The 16,198-nt window shown below is 27.4% G+C and overlaps 2 protein-coding genes across 2 annotated transcripts in view; one reads left to right on the top strand and one right to left on the bottom strand.

Moving 5' to 3' along the window:
* LOC119668219 overlaps positions 1 to 16,198 on the top strand; it is a 131,643-nt gene that overhangs the window by 86,845 nt on the left and 28,600 nt on the right. The window lies entirely within an intron of this gene.
* Positions 1,039 to 7,440, bottom strand: LOC119668220. Its single transcript, XM_038077664.1, has 6 exons — positions 7,182 to 7,440; positions 4,762 to 4,869; positions 4,512 to 4,676; positions 2,240 to 2,340; positions 2,005 to 2,170; positions 1,039 to 1,526 (listed from the first exon to the last, which is right to left on the bottom strand). The coding sequence occupies exons 1-6, from the start codon at positions 7,300 to 7,302 to the stop codon at positions 1,243 to 1,245; spliced, it is 945 nt and encodes a 314-aa protein (XP_037933592.1). The 5' UTR covers positions 7,303 to 7,440; the 3' UTR covers positions 1,039 to 1,242.

Genomic DNA, 16,198 nt, shown 5'->3' on the forward strand with positions numbered 1-16,198 from the left:
CAGAAATATGTTTCGAAAGAAAAAATTACATAAATAATAAAATTTTACATACACAAAAATATTTTTATAATCAATATATTATTAAATACATTTATGCATATTTATATTTATTTTTCTTTTTATCTAAATATAAATATATATATTGTGTTTATTTTATTTTATTCTTGAGTGTCAGACATGATTAAATCATGGCACTCAGTCAATTTGATTTATTATTAAACACATATATATATATAATATTATTCATAAATAAAATATATCTGTAAAAATATATAATAATTTAAATGTATGTTTATGTGCTTCAACTCAAAGTCTAGCGGGTGGTTAACTGAGGATTTATCAGACTTACTCGTATACTATTAAGTGTTTACATTACAACGAGTGAATTAACGCACGTGAGAAAATATGTACATATATATCCACATATATACATAAATATTTATTTACATATAACATAATTATATGTGTTTAATAATACATCTGCTGGTATAATAACACAATTATTTTTATAACATAATTATATATCTAATAACATATTTTTAACGGATTTTAAATTTTATAATAATGTTTTTTTCTCTAGGAGTTAATGTTTAAAACAAAATTGGACGGAAAACTTAAAAGATAGAAGACGAAAAAAATTTAATAATAATTGTTAATTTCTTCAGAATATTTTTTCGTACAATAGAATTTTAATTAAACTTACTATTCATTACTGCATTTTAAAAGTTTTCTAATTGAAATTAAAAATAAATTAATAATATTTTTTGGAAGACTAAATGAAAGATTACAGGTTTAACGATAGATTAAAAATTTATAACAAAATATAATTTAATATATTTTTTTATAAATATATTAATATTATTAATAGATGGTATTATAATTTTGAGAAAATTATATCTAATAACAATTATTTAATTTAATCATAATTAACTTAAGTATTGCGTTTGATGTTTACACTTTAAACTAATTAAATAAAAAAATTAAAATAGTGTCGTTTTACAATTTTATGTGCGTATGTGTTTAAGATTTTTGTGTGCGTGTATCTGTGTTTATGTAAATGTTTTTTTGTTTTTTTTTTTGTATTATTTTAGAACTTTAATTTCTTAATGATTTTTCTCTATACACAGTCTTTGTTTCATTGAATATGCGAATGTTTTATTTTTATTTTAATAATTTAATTTATTTTTTGTTTTTAATTAAATGTAATAAAAATTTTATGTCTAAGTGTGTCAAATTAAATTTTCACACCTCGGTACTGTGTGTCTGTATTCGTACTTTCTTAACACTACCACTACGATTCATAGGCGGCGAGCTCCCTGAGCCAGAGAACCCTGGATTTTGTATGCCTAACGTATTATCTCGAGGTGGTCGAGGTTTTTTCAAACTGGAACGTAAAGGTGAGCGTGTAACTGATTCCATAGTCGAACCATTTGAAACGCTTGTTACTGTTGTACTCAACGACGCCACACTGCTTCCATTCCGTATATTGCTATAAGGTTTGCCGGAAGCATCTGTGACTGAAACACCTAAAAAATAATAATATGAAATGCGTATAATTAGTAATAAAAAAAAATTATAATGAAAGCTTGGCTAGAAAGTATTTTCAGTTCATATGTTATCTACAATCAAACAAAATGAGTGTTCATTAAAAGACTAATGAAATAAAGTAATTAAAAAAAAGAATAATTTAAAATTAAAATAAAATAAAATTTTATTTAAAAATAAAGTTTTTGTAATTATTAAAACTCACTAATATTCAGTATTCATTTATACTAGTAAAAGATGAGTGAAGAATTTAAAATTATATAAACATTAAGAAACGCTAGTAAAAACTAGTAAAAATATTACAATATTTAAAGTTGAACGAAATAAGCGAATTAAAAAAATTATTCAATATTATTCAATTATTTAAATTTTTTTATATAGAAACTAAAGTTCAAAATGAAGTTAAATAAAAGTTATATTAAAACTGAAAATACTTTTTAACCCATAGAATGTACTTACCATTTTTGGTACGTGGCTCTTTATAGCCTGGATTATTATATGTTGTTGCACTAGATGGTGATGAAGCATCTACAGTCATCGTTGGGTCTCCTCCAGGGCGACGTGAGAAAAGCATATCATATACTGAGGTTAAGACAAGTCCTATGCTTAAAATTATGGTAACTATCTGTTAAATGATATAATTATTTAATTTAATTTATATATTTTTATATAATTCTTTTCAAATTTTACTAACCTGTAAATAAAATGATATACCACGTGAGATTCTAAATCCATACTTTTCCGATTCATCTATTTGCAAAGCAAAGAGGACAGCAGCAATCAATGCTAGTATACCTGATGGTTTTAAGAACAATTTTTTAAAAAACATTAATTTTATAGTTAGACTTTTGCACCAAAATAAAAAAATTTTGGTATTATATTCAAATAAAAACAATCCTTATAGTTCTCTGCATTAATGAATAGACACTGTACGCTAATGCGATGGCGAATGATTTAAGCTTTGTACACCGAAAACGCGTAAGGAGAATAAAATGGCTTCTAAATTAAATTGAATCTTTTGCTTTTGTTTCTCAATTAATATTATAACTTTAATTTTTATTGCCTTCACTTAAATATTGACACATATCAGAACGTTTAATAATATCAATACACAGAAAACTACAAAAAAAACACTCATAAAAAAAAAATTCTTGCAATACAGTTTTTAGCTTAAAAGACACGATATAGTTTTCTACACTCATACACTTCTTCGAATTTTCTTAATACTCTGTTACTTATTAGTCGTTCTTAGAGTCTACCTTCTCCTCTTTTTTCTATATCACATTTGTGTTTCACTTCAAACTACGCTATAATAACAACATTAAAGTCATTTGAGTTAATAACTTTTCCATATACTTCCTGCTATTCTCATACCATTCTCATGTTTATATCTTATTCCTTATAGTCCACCTCTTACAGTCCTCTTACTGTAGTGTCTTTTTTCTGTTGTTTGTATTCTGCTTCTAGATTTCCCAGGAATCTGGTATAGTCTACAAACTTCAATCCCGACTATATCAACAGTTTTTTTTCATATATTTCCTTTTCTTTTCTTCTATACTTTCCTTACTCTTTTCAATCAGTTCATAACTCCACTCTCTATCTAGCTTTTTTTTAAATCATATTAATATTTTCATTTTTTTTTCAATTAATCTTCAGTCTTGTTCACTGTTCACAATAGATACTGCTTCTAGATTTCCAATGAATCTGGTATAGTCTAGAAACTTCAATCCAGACTATATCAACAGATTTTTTTTCATACATTTCCTTTTCTTTTCTTCTATACTCTCCTTACTCTTTTTAATCAGGTCATAGCTCCACTCTTTATCTAGCTTTTTTTTAAATCATATTAATATTTCCTTTTTTTCAATTAATCTTCAATCTTGTTCACTGTTCACAATAGATACTGCTTCTAGATCTCCAATGAATCTGGTATAGTCTAGAAACTTCAATCCAGACTATATCAACAGATTTTTTTTCATACATTTCCTTTTCTTTTCTTCTATACTTTCCTTACTCTTTTCAATCAATTCATAGCTCCAATCTCTATCTAGCTTTTTTTAAATCATATTAAAATTTCCTTTTTTTTCAATTAATCTTCAATCTTGTTCACTGTTCACAATAGATACCCCAAATTTTTATAATGGATCTAATACTTTTAAGCTCCACTTTTTTGTTAGCATTTATAACCTCACAAAGTACTTATAACTAAACCATAGTGAATGGTTTCCGAGTTCAAAATACGTATTTAACTATAATGTACGCGAACGTTAAGCTAATGAAAAATAAAAAGGATATTCTTTTACCATGAATGAATTCAAGTATATAATGAGTACCATGGATTTGATAACGCACATAATAGTAAAATAAAGAGCAGAAGTTAACAGGTCTGTAAGCTTGCAGCGGAGCAGAATGTAATGAACATAGTAAATCGTTTGCGTTAGGAACTGATCCTTACTGGCATTTTTAATTAAGCTCAGAATGTTTAATGTTGGGTATTTCCTAATATTACATACATCCTAATATTAATAATATTACATATTCTACTGTTTAAGTATTTTCTTCCTGAAAGCTAAAGCTAAATAGACACAAAGAATGTGACTAGATGTATCATATCCTTTTAGATAAATGTTCTGCAGTCTAATTTAGATCTATCTTGTTAAGATGGTAATGTAGATTAAGGTGATCGTTTAGATAATCTACTTAAAATCTTATATACTAATATGTTTATATATATGAAAACAGTTTTCAATAGAGATTTATTTCATTATATATTGTCAACTCTGTATATGCTCAATCGATTGAGTAAAAATTATCCTCGATCATTTAAATACCCAATTCTTAGTTTATGGGGGCTTTAGTAATCTTTAATTGACTATTCTAAGTTTTATTTTAAAATCTCTTATTAGGTTTTCTTTTGCAAAATTTGCATATAAAAAATAACATCAAATGAAATGTTCAGTACTTACATCCAATTATTGCTAAGATCAATTTTATCATTACTAAGCTAGTATAAGACATCACAACCTTATCACGTGATGAAATCATTGCAATTTGTATCACCGATAAAATGCAGAATATACCCAGCGCAGCTGAGCTAATGATGGCCAATAAGCCACTAACATATACGGCAGCTAAAATATATTAAACAAAGATTACAATTAATTAAAAATTAGTTAATAATTTAAATATTACACAAAAAATATATTGACAACTTACAGTTAAGCCGAAATTTGGAGACTTCATTACCACACTTTTCACGATTGTATGCCAACTGTTTACATACTTTAAAGGGACCAAAGTATCCACGGTCGTAGTCGTAGCCACCTAAATAAAAATAAATTTTATTAGTAATTATAATATTTTTAATTAAATTATAATTTATTTAAATTTTTTAGAAATGTATTTAATCAAATGATATGTCAAATTTTAGAAAATCTTAATTAAATCCTACTAACTGAGTTAAACCAAACTTTTTAAACTAATACTCAATCGAATTCTCTGCTATAGTATTCATGGATCTATGCAGATAAGCAATCAAGGCAGAAAATCGTAAAAATAGTAACAATATGTTTTACAAACCTTAAATAATATGAAGTAGGAGTAAATGATTTTCTTTGGATGCCATCTAACCTCATTTAAGCAATTTTCTATCTTCAGGATGCAACTTATGCACATAACCTAAATACTACCAACACTGATGAATGCAGGATATACGGTTATCAATAAAACTTTGATCATTTTTAAATTGAATAATTTATTATTTACACAAAAAAAAATATGGGTTTATTTAATTTAATTAGTTTTAATTTATTAAAATCTTTGGCTCCCTATTGTAAACAGCAAAGCCTTTTAACAATTTTCTATTAATAATTACAATAATAATTTTTTAATGCTGTTTTAAAAAGTTGATACTATTAGTTAATTTGTGCTTAACATTGCAATAACTGCTGAAATACAGCACTTTTTTAATTTTTTTGTAATACACTATAAAAAAGCTTCTGGTAACTAACTGATAACTAACATTAATGATTTATAACGGTTTAAAGTATTTAATATATTAATATTAGATCATTCCTAACTGGGGAATTTGGACAACTTTATTATAGTTAAAAAATTAAAGTTTATAATGATTTTCAGAGCTCAAAATAGTTGTTTTTTTACTAAAATCCATTGTCACATGAGTTGTTCCGGAAATTGAAGTTATACATATATTATATAAATGATTACATGCAGTCACATTTTTTCTTACTATTTTAAATGCTAGCACTATTAGTTTTTTGTGCTATAAATACCACTAAAACTGCTGAAGTATAACATCTTTTTTAAATAATTCGTTTTGAACTATAAACATATGGCTGAACAACTGATATTATTGTTTTCTATTTTGAAGTATTTAATATATTAATATAAATTATTATTGGTTATATCTGAAGCATTTGAATTAACTTTTAGCTATTTGTATTATAGACTTTATCTTCCTTTTTATTTCCGGGGTGCGCAAAATTGACTACGGAATTTAGTATGGTCAGCTATTATCATTAACTATGCAATACAAAGCTTGTCCATATTTGTATTGTCTTTAGAAAATCTCTCTAACTGAGTTACTGACTGATATTTAAAATGATTATATGGTACATTAGTTTTGTGAGGACTATTTTTATTTACATAACATAATTATTTTTAAAAACAAAACACTTCCTAGTAAGAGCAGTTCTATTATTACTAGAAAGTCTTCACATATAGTATGCTGAAGAAGTCTGAAAGCTTCGTAGCCTTGACAGTTGATATCATTGTATATCATTTAAATCTTTAATATATCAATCAGTTTAGATATACACAGCCTTGCTATTTTAAAATATCTTCATTGATACTCTTTCCGTGCTGGACATCTTTTGATAAAATATTGTAGACTTTTTTCTTAATTTTATTTACATAGCGAACAGATATTGAAATTCCTTCCTTGATGTCAATTTCTTTTTAGCCATAGAAACTCACTTCGAGTTTTAATAATCCAATAGATTTTTAAGCGGTTTGGTGTTATTGCAATATACCAAGTCTTGTTGCAATATATCCCGTTTCACAGATAATTTAGTTTCCTGTAAAAACTCGGCGTTCACTATTCCCAGATTTCTTAATATGACGTAAGATATTTGTTTTTTGATATATCATTTGTAAAAGATATATTAAAAGAATACATTTGATAGTCGTTACGACGATAAATATACTTAATTTCCATATAATCATTGGGATTAAAGAGTAATTTTAATATTTAAAGCTGAAATATAACATTTTTCCAATCACGGACCTTATAATCATAACTACCCTAATTATATATCTAGGTGCTAACCATTTAAACTGTCATAATAACCCCAAATGGGTATGCCAATAGAGACATATAGATATATAATAATAGGGATATAATCAGAATCATATCTATTACATATCTAAGTACCTATTATTTGAATTGTCGTAATGACCCTAAATAAATAGCGGCATATCCAAAGAAATCATAATGATCTCTATTATATATCTGAGTACCTATCATTTGAATATACGAAACAATCCTAAATATGTATGCCAATAGCAGCACATCTATAACAATCATAATGATCTCTATTATATATCTGAGTACTTACCATTTGAACTGTCGTAATAGCCCCAAATGGGTATGCCAATAGCGGCTGAAGCCAAAGCGAAGCACAAGAACCCGTAACAAGTTAACCCAGCAGCATAAAGAGCAGTTTTTGATTTCGCCATTTTTTATCGATCAGCATAATTAAGTGAGACGGCAGCTGAGATTTCGATAGATTTCTTTTCTTTTCCTTTCTTCTGTAATTTTGAAGGTCACGACTAGCAAGCACACGTTAAAAGGTCACTTCCGAATATGATGAGATCAAAACTGTAATGAAAAAAATTTAAAGAAAAGATGAAATTAAACGCTTCAGTAAAATAACAAATAAAATTAAATTTGTAAGCATTTGAGCGAATAAATCAAATGCTTTGAATAATTTAAATTGCCAGTTTATTTCTCGGTTCAAATTTTTTTATTTTTTATTGTGAAATTTGTTGTTGTAAAATGTTTATTACTGAATTTTGCTATAAATGTCATTATCAGCGCACAGGCAGCGAATGAGTGGGAGGCTACTTAGCACTACTTTGGGGGGCAATAATATTAAAAGGCCATAGAAAGTGTTTGATTATGTGTTAAGGATTTTGTTTTTTATTGAATTGGCATGATTATGACGATTCTTGAAATGTAGGTCAATTATGTGATATCATTGAATGGGATTGTTAGAGAAATGCTTTCTCTAATTGCATGAAAATAATAGAAACTCAAAAATTTAATAATAAAAATGTCAACTTTATATTCGCAGTTTAATATTTCAATTTAAAATTAAGAGTTTTTATTTAGCATTCAATAATGAAAGCTGTCAAAAATTGATATCAAAAATCAATTTAGGGCAATAAGTCTTTTATAACTAAATTTTTAACAAAAGGACTTTCATTTCTACAACATTATATGTATACATATTCATTTACAATACATAAAATTTAGTTAAAATTTAATTTTGTCCAATAAATAACAATTTAATAATCTTTTAGAAATATTGTAGTAAAATTAATATAAATATAGAATTTTAGACTATTTCAATATAAATTAATTAATTTTCTAAATGTTATTAAATGTCGTATTTATTACTTGCACTTATCATAAAAAAGTTGCCAAAAAAAAGTATATTGGTTAAGGTCCCTTATAACCAAGCTGGTAGTAATAAATTGAAGCATCTATTGAAGAGACGTTTAGAAGATATTTAGTTTCATAAAAAAAATTTATAATTTATAATATTGCCCTAGTTTTCAGCAATCGCCAACATTAGATTTTCTCAAATACTAATATTATAATAAAATTTATTTTCTAACTAACTGTCATTGTCAGAAAACTATTTTTTAGTTTACTAAGATCCCAATTAGTAAAAATATTATACTTTTAAATATCTATAGACATCCAAGTATGCAGAATTATGGATGTAAAAATACTAAATGGATACTAAATGACAGTACCTTATACATTAAAAAAATAAAGAAGAGAAAGACACATTTTATTTCTATTCTTATGATCTTTGTTAAATTTTTTTAGATATTGTTTTTAGATACCTACCGTATTCATTATTCAGATACAATTTTTATGTTTCTTATTTATTTTTATTAGTCCCATAACGACTGGTATTAGGTATTGCTTCTTACATAGGAGAGATTTTATTGCCTAGTGTTGGGTACTTGATTTGTATTTTAAAGGCTTTATTATAATCAATAAATAAAGCCCGATTTCGATTTCCGTGAACACCCATTTTACAACGGATTTTAGTAGAGTTAGCTATTTTATATAAATGTGCAATATAAAACCATATTTTTGTTGTCTTTAGAAAATCTCTTAAATTGAGTTACTGACTGATATTTAAATCGCAAGATCTGCGAACAATTAAATGCATTGCGCTACCTTAAAAAAAAAAGTTCTCATACAGTTAAAAGATCTATTGTTAGGTCTGTATAAAATAATAGGCTCTAATAATACCTAAAAGTAATTAGGTTAGTTATACTTGCCGCGTTAAAACATGCTTGTCATAGGACAGTCTTTATTTTGAGAATCTAAGGTACCTAGTAAACTACTAGGTCTGGGTTAATCTTAAGATATGTGCGGCATTTCAGTCATACATTTCGAACTGAAATAAGAAAGATAAGGAGTCTCTTCTTTACACCTCTTATAAAAAGTTTCTCAGCATATTATTTTATAAAATAATATTAAAATATTAGACATGTTATTATTATTTCTGATCAAACCATATGTATTCAAAAGTTTATGAATTGTGTTATCTAGCAATATATAGGTATAATGAATTCATTTATTTAAGTACTGTTTTTAAAGATATGTATTTATTTAAGGACTATTTCTAAAGATGTTTTCATAAAATACTTATATATAAAGATCATTTATTAAGTTTTGAGTATTCAAAACTTAATCTAAAAACCGAACTGGATAACATTCTAAACCATGGTTATATGTATGTCTTGTTTTCAAATATATATTGACATTTTGTTTGTTTCCAAACTTCTTAATCGTGATTGGGGACTCCTAAAAGAAACCCCAATTCGGTTACTCAACACTTTCGGCACGATGAAGCAATTGCTCTTGCCACTCTATTCCTTTTCCTTTTATTCCTTTTAGGTATGAGATGGTGTACTTTTTGCATTTTGAAAGGCACACTCCAAGCAGATATATTTAGATCAGTAGCCAGTTTTAAGTGCGACAGAAAACTTTTTCATGTTTCCAACATTTTTTTCCGATATTGCTGAGTTTAAGTCTGGTAACGGGCTGTGATTTTAGACACAATTCATTTATTTGCCTTCAGATGTTATAGGGCTCTAGTGCATTTCCGTTAGTACATTCATAGTATTATGTGTATATCCCATCCCGGATAAAATTTTTTCCACACATCTGATACGCATATCGTTTGTCGCGCTAGTAAGCAAAGAAATCTGATGTTATGAGGCACAATTTTAGTGTACTGTTAGGAACGGTTTTTAGAGATGCAGTGACCGTAAGTTGGTTGCCAGTTCAATTGCCTCATACTATACTTATACGTATGTACAAAAAGCTTGAATAGTTTTACAATTAATATTATAGTACATAGTATAATACTAATAAGACTATGTTATAAAAATTTTAATTTATTTACAAAAAAAATAAACTAAATCAACTACCTGAACTATAAACTTAATGTTTTTTGTAATAATAATTAAACAATAACTAATTAGTAAATAATTGCTATAGGTCCATTATCGCAATGACTATATTTTGAACTTTCTAAGCAAACACTGTAATTTTTGTAAATATTATTTATTTAAATTAATATTTTTATTACTCATACTACGAGTATTTGCATTTGCCTCTACTACAGTGCAAATAAAGATAACTTTCTCGCATTATTTAAGCAGAGAAACAATAACAATTTTTGTTTATTTTGCAGTAATTACTGAGTTATTAACTGTCATGTAACGTGCGCGCATACAAAGAATTAACCTTGAAACCTAAGACTAACTACTCATTTTAATGACAGACACACAGTCATGAATTAAAGATACTCGCAAACATAGATACATTTGTATCTAGATACATTTGTGTAGCAACACTGCTACACAAAACAAGTATATAAAAATTTCACATGTCTGTGTATGTAGATATTTTTGAGTGTGCAAGATATATTTCACCTACATACGGATGAAATTTATGTGCTTGAATCTGTCATTATGCTGTCTGTCCGGGGTCATATATGCAAAATATATGCGCCCATATATAGTATAGAAGGCATCACGTTAATTAGTAGCAAATTGTAAACACATTTGGCAGTGGTATTATGAGGGCTCATATATTATAGCTCGTGCTTACACTTGGACATTGGATATGTGGAATATCATTTATGTTGTAATTAAAGACAATATTTAGTATAGAATGTGAGTGTTTGGAATTTAATACAATATGCATAAATTTGAAAGATGTACACATTAACTAATTGCATTAAATCAAAAAGCTTTTAGGTTTTGTATCTACGAATGTGTACTCGTAATAAATTAGTGCTCTGAAATAATGTAAATAAATTCGACGTATTAACTTAGTTACCCATTAATAATAATGAAATATTTGTGCAATACATAATGGGGTTTGGACGTTTACTAATTCAATTGATGTTCAAATAAAAAAATTGACTTCACATAAAGCTTGTCAATCTATAAAAACAAGAAATTATGACACGAAATTCATTTCTAATTCACTTAACTGAAATACAATTGCCGAAGTTAAATGTCAAATGAAGGAGGTCAGATTTAAGCAACGCGTTTTCTCTGCGTTTTGCGCTAATTGCACAATTCCTATTGCTAAATGCTCGCGAGCCTAAGGGAAACTCGCAGATACAAAGTGCGTACATGTAATCAAATTATTTTGATAATAACTTCATGTTGACTATGCATACTTCAATACGCCAAAAGCTTCGAGTTAATTAATAAATAAAGAAATCACATAAATTTCAATTGAGTGCCGTAAATTTAATCAAATGCGCAATGTTAACTAGGCCGGCGTTTGACAAATTGAAAACGAAAGTAGAAATATTTTAAATACGTAAAATATGAAATACTAAATAAAGAAAGTAATACATCTCAACACCAGCTAAGAATCTAAATTGTAGAATAGAATTTATACATTTCAGAGAAAATATACCAGTGACTGCCATATATTGATATACCATCTATTTATATATATGGTTATTATTTAAAAAGGGATGGTACACTGCGACCTAAAAGATCTATTGTGCCCCTTAGTCGGATTGGAGTGTTTCTCCAAGTCCGATTTCTTTAATTAAAGACAGTGTTGGGCCTGTGTTTCCTAGTCTTGAATCCTCTTATTCCATGAAATACCATCCAAGGTATTTTTTCCGCTTGTGCATCACTGCCGGGCACTCCCCTTGCACATGGTAGGCGGTTTCTCTCTCTTCTCAATAGTATTTGCAGCCTCCAAGGTATTTCTTTCGGTTATGCATTCCTGCCGGGCACTCCTCTAGAGCACATGTTATGCGGCTTCTCTCTCTTCTCTACAGTATCTCCAGTCTGAATTGGATTGAATTCCTAACTTTGTTAGGCGATTATGCAATCTACAGTGACCGGTTAGTAATTCCGTAATAACTATTATAGCTGCCTGGCTATCAGTCAGTATTGAAATTTTAATGTTTCTGTAGTTTCGTTCAAGGTTGAAAGAGAGTTGATTACATTTCTTCCTAGTACTTTCGAATATCTATTACCAACAATAGTTTAGAAGACTTTCTAATATTTACTTGACACAAATAAGAGTAGTTGAAAAATGCTATAGATCGAATCGTGGGAAATACATTTAACAAATATGATATTTATTGCAACTCAATATGTTTCTTTTGAATAAAATTTATTTTCTGAACAACATATACAAATTTTTAACTTCTATTCTTATACTCTGTCAGATATTGACTATATTATATCAAACACAAGTCTCAGTAACCCTGGGCAATATTAGAACTCCATACTGTGATAGCGACAAACTAATCTATCTTTACCCAAAAGCTTCAAAACTAGGAAATAAATGTGGAGTGGAAATGGTTTTTTGATTGGTTAATTTCGATAGAAGACATCAGAAGTCTTTATAGTGAAGTAAATTAGTGAACCAATTAGTGATTATTTGCAATTTTTCTAACACATAAAGTTATTCTGAATAGTCTTAATAAACCAATTGGTTTCAGATAACTAGACTATTGTACTACTTTTCAAGTCAAAGATGGTAATTTGTAAAATAACAGTGTAAATCACATCTATATTTTCACGGTTACGTATTTTCTCATCAAATCACAATTGTTTAAATAAAATCAAAAGCCGTGTCATTGTACCAATCATTTATAAATGAATAAGTTACACCAACCACGATTATCTAAAATTCGTTCCAGATCATATCATAAACAACATTATAAAAAGATATAGAAAATTATAAGTTGGCTAAACATAACTAGCGTGTATTTAGATATCCGAATAATAATAAATATGGAAAATCCTCTCTTTTAATTATCTAATCAGACAAAATAGTACTTACAAACCCAGAACTTCGTCACAAAAAAATTACCATTTCGCTAAATTTAATAAGTAGTTGTTTAATCTGTTTACAACCGTCATTTTAGAGTATTGTTTGATTGTTTGAAAGGAACTCAAGCCAATAGATTCGGTTCGGAACAAGCACTTGTGCAGAATATATTATAGATTTCAAAAAAAAAAAAAAATAACAAATATATATTATCACTGTTTGGATCTCTTAAGACTACAAATTAATTTGATCCAAGCAGTTGGCATAACTGAGTAGATTTGATATATACTTGTAATGAACCCCAGTTTGTTAAAGACGGGATCAACTTTAATGGAAAAAATCAAAGATCTTGACTATTCTGATGACGTGTGTTTGTAATATTAAACAATATGCAAAAACAGTTAAACGATCTGATTAAAGAAACAAGTAAAAATGGTCTTAAAATAATTGTGGAAAAAATAAAAGCCTATGAAGCCTTTTATTCTATCAACGATTTTCTCGTAATGAAGCAAATTGAATTGAAAAATCTTACTTCCTTTTCAGATAGCGTTATAATTACTGTTTCGGTACGAAACAGAAGAAGAAAAAAGAAGTGGAACGCTTTCAAAATTGGGTTTAGCGATTAACAGAATTCTTTACACGATTCAGATGACCTACCGAGACTTTTGTGCTATATAAGTAGCTAAAAGAAATTATGATTATGATAATATTGAATATATAAAGAATATAAAAGTCTTTTTGTGTATATACATAGGTATTACTACAATTTTATACTTTTATTTCGAGAAATTTCCAGTACCAATATCCAAACCCGCATTACTAAATTCGAACTATCCGTTACATATAAGTAACAGAAGAAAAGTGTTTAGCGGCAGTGTTTTTTTTAAATATGACTAAATTTTAGTCGTATTAGATGAGGTAGTCAATATGAAGTTATACCAAATTCACTCTAGGTGAGTAGCTGTTACTATTGTACAAGTGTTTGTAGTCTTCAAACTGTCTTACAACTGAGTTTTTTTTCTGGCGGAAAAAAAAGAAAGAGGATTTTTCCTTTGTACTTCTTATTATTTGTTATTAATTTTGTTTTATATTGTATCATATTATATTAGAATTACTAATTAGAATAGTTCTTATATTATTGCGCAAATTGATTTAATTGTCCTCATTATTCGTACGTATCAATAAAATCTCTGAATGTACCTGCTTTGAAAGTATATACCAAATGAACATTTTAGACTTTTTCTATAAGAAACCTTAAATTTGTTGTGTAAAGTGGCTTTTAAGCCTTCACTGCAGCAGAGTACTATAGCCTTTGAAATCTATTTCACTGCAACTGGTCCTAACTAAACAGAGGTTATTCCGTTTGCCGAAAGAATTTCAGAATTCCTTTTATTAAGCACTTCCTAATTGTGGAACTAAATTTGATATTCATCTGAAATTACCCGTTAACTACATTAAAATCTTTTAACCAATATGAGTTGTAAATAAATTCTAAATTTTATTAGAAACTATTGTGTTAAAATAAATAGACCATGTACACCAAACTAGTTTAAGAATACTCCATCCATCGATAGCAAGTTTTTCTCAACTCTTCACTTGCCACTTCAAATTTCTTTCAGCAATTAAAAAAAAATATGTTTTCACTGTACTTGTAAAGTCATTAATAATTTAACTACTTCTTGTGAATACATTAATTAATGAACCAAACAAATGGATGAACAGTGAGAAGTCAAGAGAACTGTAAAGTTTAGTTTAATTGGCATAAATACATGTAATTATGTATTTGGTTCATTTGATTTGCTTGTTACTCAGTTTTTTATAGTTCGTTAAATTGCTTCTTACCATAGATTGTTAGAAGTCGGCGCTGGAGACGTTGCTAGATGCAAAAATTTATTATATGCAACTAGGAACTGGGTAGACTGCATGGGAAAGTTCACGTAAGAAGTTTATTTTATTTTGAAATGAATTTCAAAAGACGAAACGATTTCAAAATGAACATTTGAAGTAATAAAAAAACAGTTTATCACTCCCACAATCACGTCGCATTATTATTACTGTTTTTCTTTATCTTTTCTATAGAATATTACATTTTTACGATACAACTGATTGTGAATCACTTAAATGCAATTCAATTATTTATTCATTCGGTTTGCTAACCAACACTGCAAATGTCACTCCTCAAACTCGTCAGTCCATTTGTCTGCGGAATTATAAAATTAACGTTGTTTGCATACAAATTGGCTGTGCTTCCCAGCTTTTTACATTATTAAAAATCCACACAATTTACTTGTACTTTTCTACTTTTCAACATTTTTTCCCACTCCAGGCAAATTCTAATGACTTTTGTGCGCTACTAACACCTTTCCTTCATATAAAAAATGAGTTTAGTTAATGTTTTTTGATATTTTTGTAATTATCTGATAAGTTGTTTTTGCAATTTTTTCCCATTATACTTTCATAAATGATAATGTTTTTTTTAAAATTTAATTAAAACTTTTATATTTATTAAATAACTTCGAAAGTGTTTGCTTTCAGCAAGTACTTCCCGTTGAGTTAAATAAAAAATAAAAATATATTTTATTTTTTTGCAAAATAAAATTTTTATATAAATAATTTGCATACCAAATGAATACAATAAAATTAAATTTAATAAATTAGGTAACTGTTTTATAGAATCTGCTCTGAATCATCTTCAAACTGTTAAATAAATCAACTTCATAAAGTAAAAAAAAAATTTTAATTGAGTACTTAATGGAAATAATTTAAGAGTGTATAAAATAATGAATATATAAATAAAATTACATCGTAGTTAAAATGAATCAAAATTTGTTAAGTATATAAATACAAAATTTATAAATATTTTATAGCTTTAAGATTTCTCACTAAAGTTTTTATATTTACACACATATTTACTTAACAATATTTTATATAATACCTTCAGGTTATAGGTATGTAACCATACTTACACAGTCGATGTGTGAAAAATTCGCACAGTAAGTCAAA

Source organism: Teleopsis dalmanni, chromosome 1 (genome assembly GCF_002237135.1).
Source record: "Teleopsis dalmanni isolate 2A chromosome 1, ASM223713v2, whole genome shotgun sequence".
Classification (NCBI taxonomy): Eukaryota; Metazoa; Arthropoda; class Insecta; order Diptera; family Diopsidae; genus Teleopsis; species Teleopsis dalmanni.

What these genes read in the sequence shown, in the direction of transcription:
- LOC119668220 (XM_038077664.1), bottom strand. Translation starts at nt 7,302, where the DNA reads ATGGCGAAATCAAAAACTGCTCTTTATGCTGCTGGGTTAACTTGTTAC. An exon ending in CTCCAAATTTCGGCTTAACT is followed by an intron (nt 4,677 to 4,761) that starts GTAAGTTGTCAA and finishes AATATATTTTAG; the next exon opens with CTGCCGTATATGTTAGTGGC. An exon ending in GATCTTAGCAATAATTGGAT is followed by an intron (nt 2,341 to 4,511) that starts GTAAGTACTGAA and finishes TAAAACCATCAG; the next exon opens with GTATACTAGCATTGATTGCT.